We start from the raw sequence: 14,710 nt of genomic DNA on the forward strand, positions 1-14,710 counted from the left end.
GGAAGCGAAAGAGAAAGCCAACAGAAAAAAGTGAAGGGGTCAGCGTTAGCGTTTCCCTGTGGCGTTTTCAAGGGTCCACGAATGGAGTTTTTTGGTGCGTTTTTTGTTTTAGCTTTATCTACAAACGGTTTATAGGCTTGAGTCTACCCCAAGATGCTCCCGAAACTTATTAGTCCAATCGGCACTCAAAGAATAAGAAGAAAGAAATTGAAAGCTAAACAGAGAACAGGACGATTGCGTAAGTAGTCGACCGAGTGGCGTCGTAACAAGGGAGGAGGGGGCGAGGAAACGCCCCCCCCCCCCCCCCTCTTAAACACACACACGGAAAAACACTCCCGAATAGTCCCGACGCCCCTGAGTTGACCACAGATGAAGATGGCCATTTTGAATTCGTAAATATCAAAAAATAAAAAAAAAAAAACAAATTAAAAAAAAAAAAAATTGCGACAGGAGCAGTTTTGACTTTGTTTATTTGAGAAGCGAGCGAAAGCGTCATAAATTAGCGCCGAACATCAATGCTGAGAGAAATGAACAAGGGGACGATCGGGGGCTGGGGCAGGCTCAGTGGCTCTGACCCACGGGTATTCCGCAGTGCAGTTGACGCAACTTCGCATCACCCGGTCACCAATGTTGTAACCGATCTTGACCCTGGGGTAGATGCAGGTCTCGGGCTCCTTGCACTTGTCACTTGGCTTGACTTCGGTCACGCACCGCGACTCCTTGTAAGACTTGGCGGGTTTGGGGTTTTTCATGAACTCGATGACCTCTTTGACGGTGACCAGGAAGACGTCGTCCTGGGCCAAAAGCCAGTCGATGAACCTGAGGAACCCTGCCTTCCTGTCGCCTTCTCGAAGCCAGCCTTCGTGCAGGAACATCGGGAACGGTGCCTTGTTGTTCTCGTAGAACTCCTTGAAGTTGGCCCTGTAAAATTCGCCAACATGTGTTTGATGAATAGCATTTTCTTTTTTTTTTACTTCGTTTCGCATCAAGTCTGATCAGAGCTGACGATCTTATTCGACTGAGCCAATCAAGTCGCTTCAAAAAGCAACATCGTCATGGCACTCGTCGTCTGTGTTTGCTCGCAGTCACCAGCTAAACCAATGACGCACAGGAAAGAGCGGAGGGTTATGGGGCTTTCACTGTACGTGATTGGTGAAGCCGGGTATGGCAAGCGCACAAAGACGTCGAGCGCCGTGCAAATGGATTTTTGATGCTGCTTGATTGGCTCCATCGGCGCGTAGCCTTGACTGCAGTCGGACGTACGTATGAAACGGAGTGTCTTCCAGTCGTGTTGGATTAATCATCTCTTCAGTAGTCCAACTGTATTATAAACAGTATGCATACTATAACTTTCGATCCCACTTTGGGCGGTTCGCAAAAAAACGGTTTCCCTACCTATCGCGCTCACATTTACTACACAGGTGCAGCTAGGTGGTGCACGCGTGAAGTTAAAACACCAACATATAAACTTTATCGTTCCAGAAAGAAAAAAAGAGAAACTGCGTCGGACAATCGGCAGAGTGTCCCGAAAAAAATTTTACAGGATTTTTTTTTTCACCATAAAAATAAATTAGGCATTGCCGGAGGCTCATTCTCCGCCCCTAGGTAGTGCTAGAGGTCCGAACGAGATGGCAAAGTTTCAGCGCGAACCAATATTGTATTCAAAAGTTACAAATTATTTTTCTGAAAATATCAACGGAAAAATTGTGGCCGACATTGTTTTCGAATACGCGGTGTGCTCTATGGCGGCACAAACCGAAACCGGGCAAACATGGGCCCTATTTGAACATAGAAATTTTCAGGAAATCACCTGTAATTTTTTACCGATATATCTGCTCGTGCCGAAACATCGGCAACTGGTTCGGACCTCTAGCGTTACCTTTCGGCGGGAATGAGCGGTCGGTCATTGCATAGCTTAATTTTGCGGTGAAAAAAAAACCCTGTAACTTTTTCTTGTTTGAACACCCTCGTCTTTTCCCGCGCTACGCAGACGGTGCTCCTTGACTCGGGGACGCTGTCGACAGATGGCGTATGCATCCAAGGCGCAGCAAGCTCGCCTAGCGCGCCGATTCGGGTTTCGATAGCACACGATCTAGCGAAAGATGATAATGATAATGATGACGTTATAGCTGTTCCCTTTGAATAGGGCGGTTCCGACCAATGTTCGTGCCTAGCCAAAAAAATATCAAACGAAAAAAGCACATATTAATTCCTTTCACTTTCTCCTTGTCCTTTGCGTGCACTTTGCTCTTGGCCTTCGACACCTATCCTCCAGTCATTGAAAGAAACCCAAAAATAAGAGAGATAAAAAAATTAAAAAAAAACGGAGAGCACGACACAGTTTTTGTGTTGTCCTCCCCGTTTCTTTATTTCCCAGTCTCAAGTTTTCTTTCAATGATGTTGACTAACCAGCTCACCTGCCCTCTTTGCCTCCTTGCGTATTCTCCATTCTCCTTTTCGTTCTTTCGGTTGGTTTTTCGATGCAAACGCCACCTGTCGGCAACATCTCCAAGTTAACGAACACCGTCTGCATCGTAGTTTATTCGTTGATATTTTAACCCTATGCGTGCACAACCTAGCCGCACCTCTGTAGCAAATTCCAGCACGATACGTTCAGAAACCAATTTTTCTGGACGGTGCAAAGTGAGATCAAATGTGTATGCTGTAGATAATGCATTTTTTTATACAGATGCGCTCATAGATAATGCTTAATTGCAATATAATCATAACCTTAAATTGCAAGCTTCACCCTTGTTGGTGTTAGACTGGTGGCGGCTGATAAGACCCATTTGCTCTAGTGACGCCTAACCCCCTGGTTGGCTCAGTTGGTACGCGCTCCGCCTGTAATGGAGAGGTCCCGGGTTCGATACCCGGATCAGGTGGATTTTTTCGGTCGCGCACCAGTCACCTAGCTGTGTTTGGAGATTTGTGTTTGTCCTCTGCCCCTCTTGTTCCCCTTCTCCAGCGATTATTTTCTTCAGTCATCTTCGCTTTGCTTCCCCTCGCCGAGGTAAACATTTCTAAGAAACACAATAAAAAAAAAATATAAACTCTTTTGACTGCAAACCGAATGTTAGTCTACTCCTAATTTTCACCCAATTTTCTTTTGATTTTAGGTAGGCTATCTCTCGGAATATCATGGTAATAGAATATAAATCGAATGATTTTTTTTTGTTAATTGGGGGCGTAAAGAAGTGATGCGCATGACGTCAGGGCACTTCATTATTTAAATAAGGTGACATTGCACAATTGATTTAGGGATTTCGTTCCAGACGAAATACTAGGGCCTCTGCGGAGGGGGGGGGGGGGGGAGGGAATGGAGACAAACTATACTTCGGTCACCCCTATATATATATATATATATATATATATATATATATATATATTGTGAACGAAGAGGGGAGAAGGTGATTATTGAATTTATTGTTGGAAAAAGAAATTGAGACCGCCGAAACCAGTTGCCGGGATGGTCTAATCGGTTAAGGCGTCGTCTTGGACAGGCCAAGGTAGCGGGCTCAATCCCCGCTCCTGGCCCAAGTTTTCGCCAGATCTCTTTCCCTTTCCCTTTCCCTAACTTTAATGCAATAAATTCAATACTGACCTTCTCCTCTCTTCGTTCACAATATTACCACGGCTGCACTTATCAATCTTCACTCATTCCCATTATATATATATATATATATATATATATATATATATATATATATATATATATATATATATATATATATATATATATATATATGTGCGGGCAGTGGCGGTCGAAGCTATGTGCAGGTTGGACCAGCCATTCATGCGTCTCTATTTCGTCACGTGATCACGTTGCCGCCCATATCCACGCCCGGAGAGCGAAGTCAGGTGATGGAAGGAAGGCGGTTAATTAGTTCGGCGAACGTGTAGCTTCCACAACGCTGTAAGCTTAGCACTCAATGGGTCTGTAAGTACGTACACTCTACGATGTAGCTGACATGGAAATGCCGAATACCACGTCAGAGCGTCACCGTCAGAACGTCCACCATAAAGATGGTAATGGTACCGGAGTCGATTTGAAAATTTTCGCGCCTTCAAGATGTGGAGCCTACTTACATGAGGAACTCGTACGCTTCGTCCGCCGACGCAGGCGGCGGGGTGCAGCTGTCGATGGTCGAGCAAGGGAAGTCCATCTTCAGGTGTTCGATCTGGTTTTCCTTAAACCACACGTTCAGAGGGATGGCCCACACTCCAGGGTACTTGTCCTCGGGGCAGGGCTCGATGACGCAAGGGGTCTGGAGCCCATAGTCGAGCGTGTACGGGAACATGATCCTGCCGCTGTCTTTCACGCGGTTGTGCGGGATAGATGCGTCGTAGAGGAGTCCCGCGTCCTTGATCATCTTGAAGCTATTGTCGCCGCCGGTGGTCAGGAGGGGAGCCTGCATGCCGTAGATGTCCGAAGCCGGGATCATGGCTTGGGAGGCCAGCAGGTCGCGCTCGCCGACGATCTCGGCTTTCCAGCCGTCGGTGTCGAGGTCCGTCCAGTAAGCCATGGTGCCGTTGAGTCTGGAAGAGGCAACGGGAGACGTCAGCATTCACATTTTCTCATGACTGTCTAAACAAAGCTTCGAGCCGCAGTCTGCTAGTACATAATACAGAAGACAGGGAGTCTCTTTGGGGACAAGTTTATCCGCAGAGATCTTCTCACGCATCTTAGACGCATTTTTGCTTTATACATATATATGCTTCGACCATGACTGGAGACAGTTTTTCTATGACCAGTACGACTGGACCTTCTCACAAGAAAGACACTTACACCTCAGACCGTTTCTGCAGAATTTCTTTCGCATGACGTATTAGTTGTATGACTGTGGCTTAACGAGTTCGGGTGTCTAATCGAGGTAACCGAACGACCCATGGCTGAAACTCGTTGTCGGCACACACTTTCAGCACCAACACGGATTGTTGCCAGCCAACGAATCTATACGAATTTGTGAGCGCGGCTCCCATATAAATGTGACTGTTATATGTTTCCCGGTACTCCGTTTAATCCTGCGATTGCGGTAGTTGTCTGTTTGTGAGGAAATTTGAATGTATCGTCCCGGCAACTCCGATAGGTGCTGCCGGAACGATCCATTAGAGGTGCAGCCGGACTGTCTAGTATCGCTATCGGAGTTGGCGGAAGTGCCTACTGAAACTCCCTACTTCCGCCGCTCTTCTTATTTTGTAGAAATCAATGAAGCGCCAGTGATATGTATTGCTAGCATCAGGGGGTACGCTATGCGTATAAGAACTCTCGCACGAATGCCCACCACCGATTCTCCATTCACACGCAAACGACATCTCTCTCTCTCTCTCTCAAGTATTGTTCGTGGAGGAGAACGGCTGTTACTTGCCATGGTCGTTATCAGAATCTCTCAACCTACTACGCAGCAAGCACCTCGCTGAACCGTTTTATTACGTAGTAAATAAACGCATTTAACCAAAGCATGGGAAAGCCAGTTTCTTGAAAGAATATAATTGGATTTACTTGTGAAAGTAGTAAGAAGCGGCATTTTATCGTATAATTTGACTAGGAATGCTTTTACTCCCAGTTCTTCTGGTTAAAAAAAAATGGAAGGTAAGATAACTAACGAATTTACCAAAGTAAATATTTGTTTTATTTGCACAGTACTATTTGGAGGTAATGCCGGGTAAATAAAAAATAGAGAAAAAAAAAAACGAAAAAGGTGACTATGTTTTGCTGCACAGAGCGCGAAGCATCTTGTACGAATGAGCAATCGTCAGTTTTCCCAATTTTTTTTGTCTGTTTTGCTATCGCGCTTAAAAACCGTATTATCAAAGCGACAACAAAATGTGATTATCCGGGTCACCACCAACATAGGTTGTAAATGTTTTCGTTTCACGCCAATATTTGGAGAATAAAGTTAAAACAAAATATCAGCGATTGTGTTAACGCTGATTTTGTTGCGCGGTGTACAATTGCACCAAAGGTTGTCGTACCCAAACTCTGTTGGGCAGAATATCAAACTATATGCGGAGCTTTATCAAGCTTGTTGTCCTTATAGCCCGGTGTTTACTAACACAGCATGACAAAGAAATTGAGCCTCGTCATGCACGGTCTGGGCACGAGGGCTTCGCTCTTACCTGCGCTATGGTCGCACGAAGAGCGACCTTCGAATCGTCAATTTCGATATCGTTGATCAAAAACAAAAAAACAAAAATTCGGTTTGTTGTCCCCACAGCTGAAGGTTGCCACTAGAGGCGTGACTGTTCGATCTCCCCCTCAATAGCTTTAGACTCATTATTCAGTGAAAAGGAAATGCCGGATATGCAAGATATCACAATTAAAAGTCACCAAGAAGAATGGCCATTTATGATTGTTCACAAGGCCAACGAACGAAGCAAAACGTCGTATAAGGAAAACAATCCTTGCTTTGCTGTTATGTTTAATCTACAAATTTACACAGACGACTGCGTTAGTAACATATTTATTGGCTTCTTTAGGATGTTTCTACAGGGTGATTACAATGGATCTTAGCGCGGTAAAACGAGCAGGAAAAATCGAGGCCTGCATATAGAAAGTTCAAAATTTCAGCGAATGCCCATTTAAACAGTGCATTTTACCTGGTGAAATTTCACGGCGTAGCTCTATACTTGAGACCAACAACACTTGATGGTGCTCATTTTGACGTTGTCTGATTGGCCACATCAGCTCGTATTGTCGGCTACGTCGGAAACGAACGTTAGTCTATAGTAGTTAGCAAAAAGCATATATGCTCTGCCTAGTGAATCCCTGTTTGTTGGCCTGCTACCTGTTTACATTGCCCAGGGGGCAACAATAGCGAAACAGTATCTAGATAGGAAACAACAAAAACCGCAAGGAAAAAATAGTAAAAAGATAATTCGCAACAAAAACGGTTCATGTTGCGCACATTGGTTACTTAAATAGTTATTCGGGATGATGCAAAAATAAACAATGGCGTACATCCCTGTAATCAAGAGGACAATGTAAACGACATGTTAGAATGTTTATCTTTATGCATAATAGATGGTTTTTTTAATACTGTTTTTAAAACTATGCGTTGAGCTACGTGCAGTTTTGCTTAATTTATGAAACGACTGAGTGTTTGTTCATAAAATCAGGCATTAAAGGGGTCGTGAAAACGATTTTTTAACTTTTTCCTTCTTCGCTTTCCTCCTCAACTCGGAACTCGTGCATTCTACCAAGCAGTTCAAGAAGACGGAAAGGAGGGACTCTCCTTTTGCTCCAGCCGTCGTTTGTGTACCCGGACACCGCTATTCTCCCCCTAGAAGATTAGCTCGTGGCTCAAAACTCGGGCAAAAGTTACTTTCCCCAGCTCATTCACCCCTGAGGTGACAGTGCCGAGAAAGGTTCGTGCTCGTTGGGCCAGCCACACTTTTGCCACGTGATCACACTCCCTCGCGCAGACCCACGTGTAAGGAGTTAGGTCAGGTGATGAAAGGGAGGCGGCTGACTGGTCCGGCAATCACATAGCCTCCACCGCACTGTCAGCTTAGGGGTGAAGGGAATAAGTGAGTTCCGGTGTCGTGTGATGTGCGGTTGGTCCGGGTGACGCGCTTTGGGGGGGTACCGCTGATGTATCACACTAAAAAGGCAGAAAGCTCTCGAAGGGAAGGTAGAAAATAGTCCGCTGTGTCTTCAAACGTTTGTTTGGTTTTGACTTTCAACATTCTTTCAGGCTTTGACTTTCAACCTTCTTTCATTCGACCCATTAAAGGGATACTGAAGCGAAACTTGAAATACACCTATTATGGTCAGAAATAGGTTCAATATGATCAATGATATTCATAAATCATAATCGCGCGTTTGTATTTTGAACGGATGGCTATATTTTTCACCCTAATGGGCCCGATTGGGCGCGCGCTCAAAAATCGGCCATCGGAGAGCGCGATGCGTCTTGGGATATTGGGCGCATTCGTGACGTCACTTCTGCCAGACGGGAAAGGCTACGGCGTGAATGTTGTGGTTACGAGCGTTGCCACTTGGTGGCGCGTCGACGATTTACGACCTCTGACAACGTGGCCGTTTGAGATGTGCAAGGGCTGCACGCACACTGCCCCACGGGCCACGGCAAGTCGGCAACCACGGCAGCACTGACAAAACCAGCTCTGAGGCCGGATTCTCAAAGCGAACTCACGACGAAAAAAGTGCGTACGACAAATTTGAGAGAAAACCCGTACTCTCGAAACGAAATTGTCGTAACCTTTGCGCAGGTTACGACAGAATCCTACGACAGCTCTGAAGCTGTCTTACGCACTTTTTACGATCAAATCAACAAGGCCGACAGCGTCGCTCAGTTACTTGGTATCGGCCACCAACGGACATTTATTTTTCTACGTGCTCTTCTCGTGCGTCCCGACTTCAACCAGCAAGAAAAAAAGGAAGGAGTACTTAAAACAGACCACGACGATCAAGAACGCAGGATCCACAAACACACGAGAAGAGCTACAACGGCCACGATTCTGCCGACCGAGCGAGCTCGGCAGAATATAGTAGGCCTAGCAGCAACATCGACTCGGCGCACCGTTGTTCCGGCGGTCCTTGGCTAAGACCGTCTGTCCATGACCGGCTGGCCTGCTGAATGGAATATGCCCGCGCGACCCTTGTGGACCCTTACCGGATGAGTAGTTTGATCCCTGAACTAAATTTCAGAGGTCAGTATTTTCCCCTTGTCATCTCGATCTCCTTGTTTTTCGAGACAGCGGTGACGAACGCTGTCGTCGAAAAGGGACTCTCATTGATTCTATCTCCTTGTTTTGTGTGATGTAGAGCTCAAATAAACGCCATACGGATTACCTTCGCAACTCGGTATGTACACTCTAGCTGTTATTAGTATGCCATTTTTATTCTGACTCAACGCTACGTCAGTGTCGAGCTATAGCAGTTCGTGGGAGCTACGCGATGTCGGTCTAACCTTTCTTTGCCGAGTGTCATGTCAGTATCAAGTTGCAATCGTAAAAGATCGGTCCAGAAGCGCTGACCGAAACGCGGTCTAACAGAGCGAATCCAGCACTTCGATCAAACGCGCGTGTCCGCTCCGAGTGTGAACAGGTATTTGCGTGGCTCTTGCTGACACCCTCGAAGTTCAAACATATCCTTTTTAACGTCGGCTCGCAGCTCGCGACTCGCAGCAACTAATACCGGCCGTGCCAGAAGCATGCTCGGGTCGTGTCGTGCAAAGAGCCGCAACGAGAACGAGCTCACTGTGGCCAACTACGCTTTGGCTTTCTCCGCCAAGACTTTGCAAACGCGTTCAGGCCTAGGCGAATTCTGCCGGCACGCCGTATTGCCGCAGAACGGCGCTGCTATTATGGCACAAGTGATGTCACGAGAACTTCCCCCCATCCACCAGATGAGAATTTGAAATCGTTTAATTATGTTTAAAATTAGTTTTCCTGTGTTTTACAGCGCAATATTTATATATCCGAGGTGGTGCCTGTCCCTAGCCCATATTTATGCAACAAGATCGGCGCTAAAATTTCGTTTCACTACCTCTTTAAACGATATGCTATTAGTAAAATCTCCATCTAGATTCATTTATCCCTGCCCAAAATTCGTTTTATGGTTCCTTTAAGAATGCCAATTGATGTGTGTTATAGTTGGTCCTTAGCCGAGGTATTATATAAGATGACGAAGAGTCTAGAGGGTACTACTTGGAAGGAATGAATCGAATAATATGGACAGGTCACGTTTTATCTCATCGTAGATATGAAGTGAAAGCTTCAGTTCTAAAGGTTGGCTCATTCTCTCGATAGTCGCAGCGAGCAGATACAACTCTTCGTAGTCCGCTCGCTGCGCCTATCGGCAAATGGCGCCGGAAGTTACGGCCATCGCTATTTCGGTAGTTTATACGAACACTTTTGCCATTGATCCTGGCAAACTTGTAAGTATATTTTAGCACAAAAAGAAACCTAGGCCTTCAAATTTCACCAGGTAAAAGGTACCATCTAAACATACCTTCGGTGGAAAGGTTGAGCTGCCTAGACGCTGCCACCGATTTTTCCGGCTCGTTTTGCACTCCTAAGATCCACTGTAAATCTGCATTCGTAGTTTCTTCTTTACAGATGTAGCTGTTAGCGCCCTTCCTGGCAAAACTGCTGATGTACCAATGAAAAACTCCACTCTACAGCAGAGGTACTGCTGTCCCCCTTCCCGTCGTTCCTCACACCAGGCACGTAGCCAGGGGGGGCATGGGGCGGCTACGTACCTGCCTCACACATACACGGCCACTGCGGCATGGCTCTCTCGCTTCCTCCCTCCCCTTCCCCCCCTCCCTTCTTCGCACGCACACACCCTGTAGACTACCGCAGTTTTGAAACGAAAAAAATAGTAACCCACGTGATCACGGGGAAAGTGTTCTCTGCCTTCCCATCATTCCTGCTACATCCTCGTACCCTTCGGCGACGCAAGAACATCGGTTTATGGAGTGCCGATTCTCTAGACGTGGCCTATTTAGTGGCCCTAGTCAAACCATATACTGTATGCAGAAGGCGGCAGCCAGAAAGACAGTCTACGTACGTGATTGATCGCAGTGCGATTTCGCTGCCCATGTTGTGGAGCTCGTGCACGGCCGAGTAGTCAAGGTACTGGTGATTCACGAAGAAGGTGGTTCCGATCCTGCACCCGCTCTGCTTGTTCTTCCTCTCGGGGGCGTCCATGAGCTCACGGTAGAAGGGCATGTTCACGACGTTCACGGCCCCTTCGAAGGCGAGCATGACCAGCTGGGGCATGTCCTTGGCCTCCATGCCATTGGGAGGCTTGATGCTGGCGCACATGCAGTTCTGGCTTCCCCTGCACTTTGCCGGGTCGCATTGCTCTTCGCCATCGAAGGCAGCAGCCGCCACCGCGGCGGCCAAAAGGAACGGCACCAGAAAGACTGCCCTCATGGTTTTGTTTAAGAAATGAGCCTATAGAAGAGAATACAAAAAAAAGTTAAACTTCGAGGAAATAATGCTACGTTTTCACACCATGGGGCTAAAGACAAGTAAAGGCCCATTCCCACACTCGCCGTTGACAGCGGCCAACTGAGGTGAGAACGGTTTTAAAGGCCCTTTGACACACTTGCGTTGGACTACGGCCTACTGAAACAAGACAAGTTTTCAAACCTCTTGTGACGGCTTACGTCCGGCTTCATTGCTGCGCAGCCGGTCGCAAGTCGTCAGTAGAGGCTTAAAGACCGCTCTTGCCTCAATCGGTCGTATTCAAAGGCTTTTAACGCCTTTGAATACAAAGGCCTTTAACGCCGTGAACGGGCTTTTAAGGCCCGTTTATACAGTTGAGTTTGCTTACGACCGAGTTCTTGTTATCTCCTACGAAAAGAGAACGGTGATGATGATGGTGATTGTGATGTATGTGTGTAGCAATATCCCCTTCGGAACGGGGGTCACCTACTAATCGCGTCTGAGCCGGCGGGCTGCTTTGTGTAGCCCTAGAGCATACCAGAGCGCTGGCCCTTTGGGTAGCTTTAGAACACACCGGCGCCACCTATGAGGTGACCCTGGAACTGCATATCACTAAAAGCGAAAGTTTCGCGGCATTTCCGAGATCAAATGTATGTACGTATACTTTCTATGAGAAATGGTCGTGTATAATATTGTAAAAAGTCTGTAAAATATTTTTTTTTAATAATGGTAAGCGAAAAAAAAGGAGATGCCAAATGTTCCGCGCGGTTAGCTGATAGATGACGTCAGTGAGTTCTCTCACCGCAGGAGATTTGAAGAAGTACGCAGTTCAATCTATGCCCCACGCTGGCCTCCGGCCTGTGACGTCAGAGATCCTTCGACATGACCTTGCTATTTTTAGTCACCTTTAGGAAAAAAACGAACAAGTTTTGTGCATTGTTCATACGCCACGCGAAGTAGATCGTACACGGTTTGGTGGTAAGAGAAAGGAGCGATCCTTTTTGCGCTTGAAACATGCACGTCTTGAGAAGATGACACATATCTAATCTAAAATGTACCTACACATATCGTTTAATTCTTCGCATAAAATTGGGAAATTAGTGTTGCTCCGCGAAGAGCCGGACTATTTTTTAATGGGGTTATTGAGGTGAAAACGACCATAGGAGGAGTTCATTTCTCCCACTATGGTACAACCGCCAAGCGTATGACTTGCATTCTACACAATTTTAACCCTACTGTCAGCTATAGTGCGTGATTGCCCTACAAATGTTATCTCCATTCAAAATTTTTTAGCTCGCCTTGATCGGCTGAGGCAAAATAGAAATCAGCTGGCGGGTAAGCCATAACGAATCAGTAAACTTAATTTTTGTCCTCCACTGTCTAGTATGGTACTTTAGAAAATATTTCGCGGCAGTAGTGCCTAATTCGACGACTACAAAAAATATCTATTTATTTCTTTATTTCGAAAGATAATCAGGAAATACTTTATGCCTGAATTATTATAGTATACTTCGCTGAGCGTAGATACAATCTAAGTGGGGAACAACGCATTACTAAAGAAGAAAAAAGGATAATTTACCAGCTAGTGGTTACAAAAAAAAAAGAATTTGTCCCTCGCGACCTGTGAGTGCACCCACAGCCCTTGCGTTGTATCACGTACGCAATATGACGCGTTATTCAGACAGTCAACATTTGTGGTCACTTAGCCTTCTTAATTAGAGAAACTTACTTTTTGGATACCAGATTGAGAGCGGATTTAGTGACATTCGTTCTAAGCATTCATCATAACATCAGAAAACGCTACTATCCCTAATACGTCAAGTATGCACGGTGTCTTTTTTTAGTCGGTCCGGAATTAAACAAATACTATAGAAAATTTGCGTTAGGTATTTTTTAGCCCTCGAGTAACGTTGCTGATCATGGCGGCCAATAGAAAGGAAGGCGAAGTGGGTTATTTCGCCATCAAATTAGTTAAAATCTTCAATCAACTTTGTATATGTTCATTTTGGGGGATATAATAGAAGTGGCGCTTGATCGCAATACGGTCAGGCAAGGATTTGTAATTGGTGCTATGGGAAGCGAAACGTAGCAGGACTATGCAGCTTTAAACCGAAACTAAGCTGTAAACGAGCGGCGCTATTGTAGTGGGCTTAGCTTGCGGAGCCGGCCGAGGCTGGAAGAATCGACAACACTGGCGCTTTTTGTTCGCTTGTTCGCATAGTTCCGGATTGAAGTTATCTACAAGAATGACAATTCTCGCCCTGTAGGACTCACCACAAATTTTGCGATCACAATTTCACGGCAGACACAAACCGTATACGGTGGCAGAGCGTCAATTCTACAAATACATTATGCTTTTTAAAGCTGAAAATGAAAAAGCAAGGTTACCTAAAACTTTTTAGTTAACGAAATAACTAATTAAGACCCCGTTTCTTGGGGCCACCTTGATCGCCAACTGAGCCCTAGGGATAAAAAAAGAAAACACTCTAACGCAAATCACCATAAAAGAAATTAAAAGAATCTGCACGGCCAAAAACAAAAACAAAAAAAAAAAAACAATAAAAAAATTCTCAGCCCGATATCAGTTATTCAAATCTGTCTAAGCTCTGGTGACACACACACACAAAAGGACTTGAGCACACTAACCGAATGTTTGACGACCGATGCGACGGCTTCAGTAGCTAATAAGACTCCTCGTAGCAGGTGATGGTGACTTGATGAACGTTAGGGACCTATATTTATAATCGGTTTCAAGTGGGTCAACGTACAAGGAACCCCATTCGAATGACCGCACGTGATAATAGAGATCGATAATATGCAGGAGTGGCAATCACCTCATGAAACCATGTCAATGTGACAATCTTATCTGATCACTGGGAGGTGAATATACGTTGTGCTGCAAGACGTCAAGACACGATGAGATATAGGTCAGACTCAAGTATCGGGGAGGACACATTAGGGACTGTCAGAAGGAAGTTTCAGTATTGTGTGCAAGAGCGAACGCAAGTGCTGCGCGTTTGGGTAATCGTTGCGTGCCCCACAGTGCGCATGCACCATACACATGGAACGCAGCGCTTGTAAGCACATGTAGGTTTAGAAAGAGTTATATAAGTAAAGACAGGGTACGGGACAACACATCTTTCATCTTAAGTGTGTGCTGCTTTTGTTGTTGTTATTTTCTTTCTACACTTGTATACCCACCCTGTCAGTCTCAATAGAGACTGATAGTATTTTGAAATATACAAATAAATCTTTGTAAGCGCACTAGTTATTTTTTTTATCATTTTGTACAAATGTATATACCGGGTGATTCAAGGAGACGGCAGGCTCTTTGAATCCACCGGAAAATTCGATTTCTCAACCTATCGCGCTACGACTTTGTGCAGCGTTGCCCACAGATGGTGCATTTTTTTTGTAAAATTTGCAAAGAGCGAATTTACCTGAGGAAAAAGTAAAGAAAGAAAAAGGCTTAGCTCCTATGGAAACGCAGCAACGCCACCGGTCTGCAAACAAGACGGCGCCGTTTCGCACGGGAGACAAGAGATGGCGCAAGCGGTCGCGACACCAACTGCCGCGAACGAACGAGCAGACGACGCCAAGAGCCGGCGTCTTTAGCAGACAAGGTACTGCAGTTCCTTGTTGTTACCGCGCCTGTTTTTGTTTCTGCGACTGTCGCCGCCCGGCGTAACGCGCTCCGCTTTTGAGTCGAAAAGATTGTCTGCTAAAGACGCTGGCTCTAGGCGCCGTATATGCTCGTTCGTTGGCGGCGTTCGTTGCTCCATCTCTTGTGTCC

General features: G+C 45.8%; 1 protein-coding gene across 1 annotated transcript; it reads right to left on the minus strand.

Moving 5' to 3' along the window:
- Positions 1–453: 453 nt before the first annotated feature.
- On the minus strand, positions 454–13,843 carry LOC8051162 (chitin deacetylase 8). The gene is made up of 4 exons (XM_040207555.3): positions 13,564–13,843; positions 10,535–10,923; positions 4,087–4,536; positions 454–921 (listed from the first exon to the last, which is right to left on the minus strand). The coding sequence occupies exons 2-4, from the start codon at positions 10,900–10,902 to the stop codon at positions 513–515; spliced, it is 1,227 nt and encodes a 408-aa protein (XP_040063489.2). The 5' UTR covers positions 10,903–10,923; positions 13,564–13,843; the 3' UTR covers positions 454–512.
- Between the last annotated feature and the right edge of the window lie 867 nt (positions 13,844–14,710).

Source organism: Ixodes scapularis, unplaced genomic scaffold (genome assembly GCF_016920785.2).
Source record: "Ixodes scapularis isolate PalLabHiFi unplaced genomic scaffold, ASM1692078v2 PGA_scaffold8__174_contigs__length_109621045, whole genome shotgun sequence".
NCBI lineage: Eukaryota > Metazoa > Arthropoda > Arachnida > Ixodida > Ixodidae > Ixodes > Ixodes scapularis.

What these genes read in the sequence shown, in the direction of transcription:
- LOC8051162 (XM_040207555.3), bottom strand. Translation starts at nt 10,902, where the DNA reads ATGAGGGCAGTCTTTCTGGTGCCGTTCCTTTTGGCCGCCGCGGTGGCG. An exon ending in ATCGCACTGCGATCAATCAC is followed by an intron (nt 4,537 to 10,534) that starts GTACGTAGACTG and finishes TGCCTCTTCCAG; the next exon opens with ACTCAACGGCACCATGGCTT. An exon ending in GAAGCGTACGAGTTCCTCAT is followed by an intron (nt 922 to 4,086) that starts GTAAGTAGGCTC and finishes CGAATTTTACAG; the next exon opens with GGCCAACTTCAAGGAGTTCT.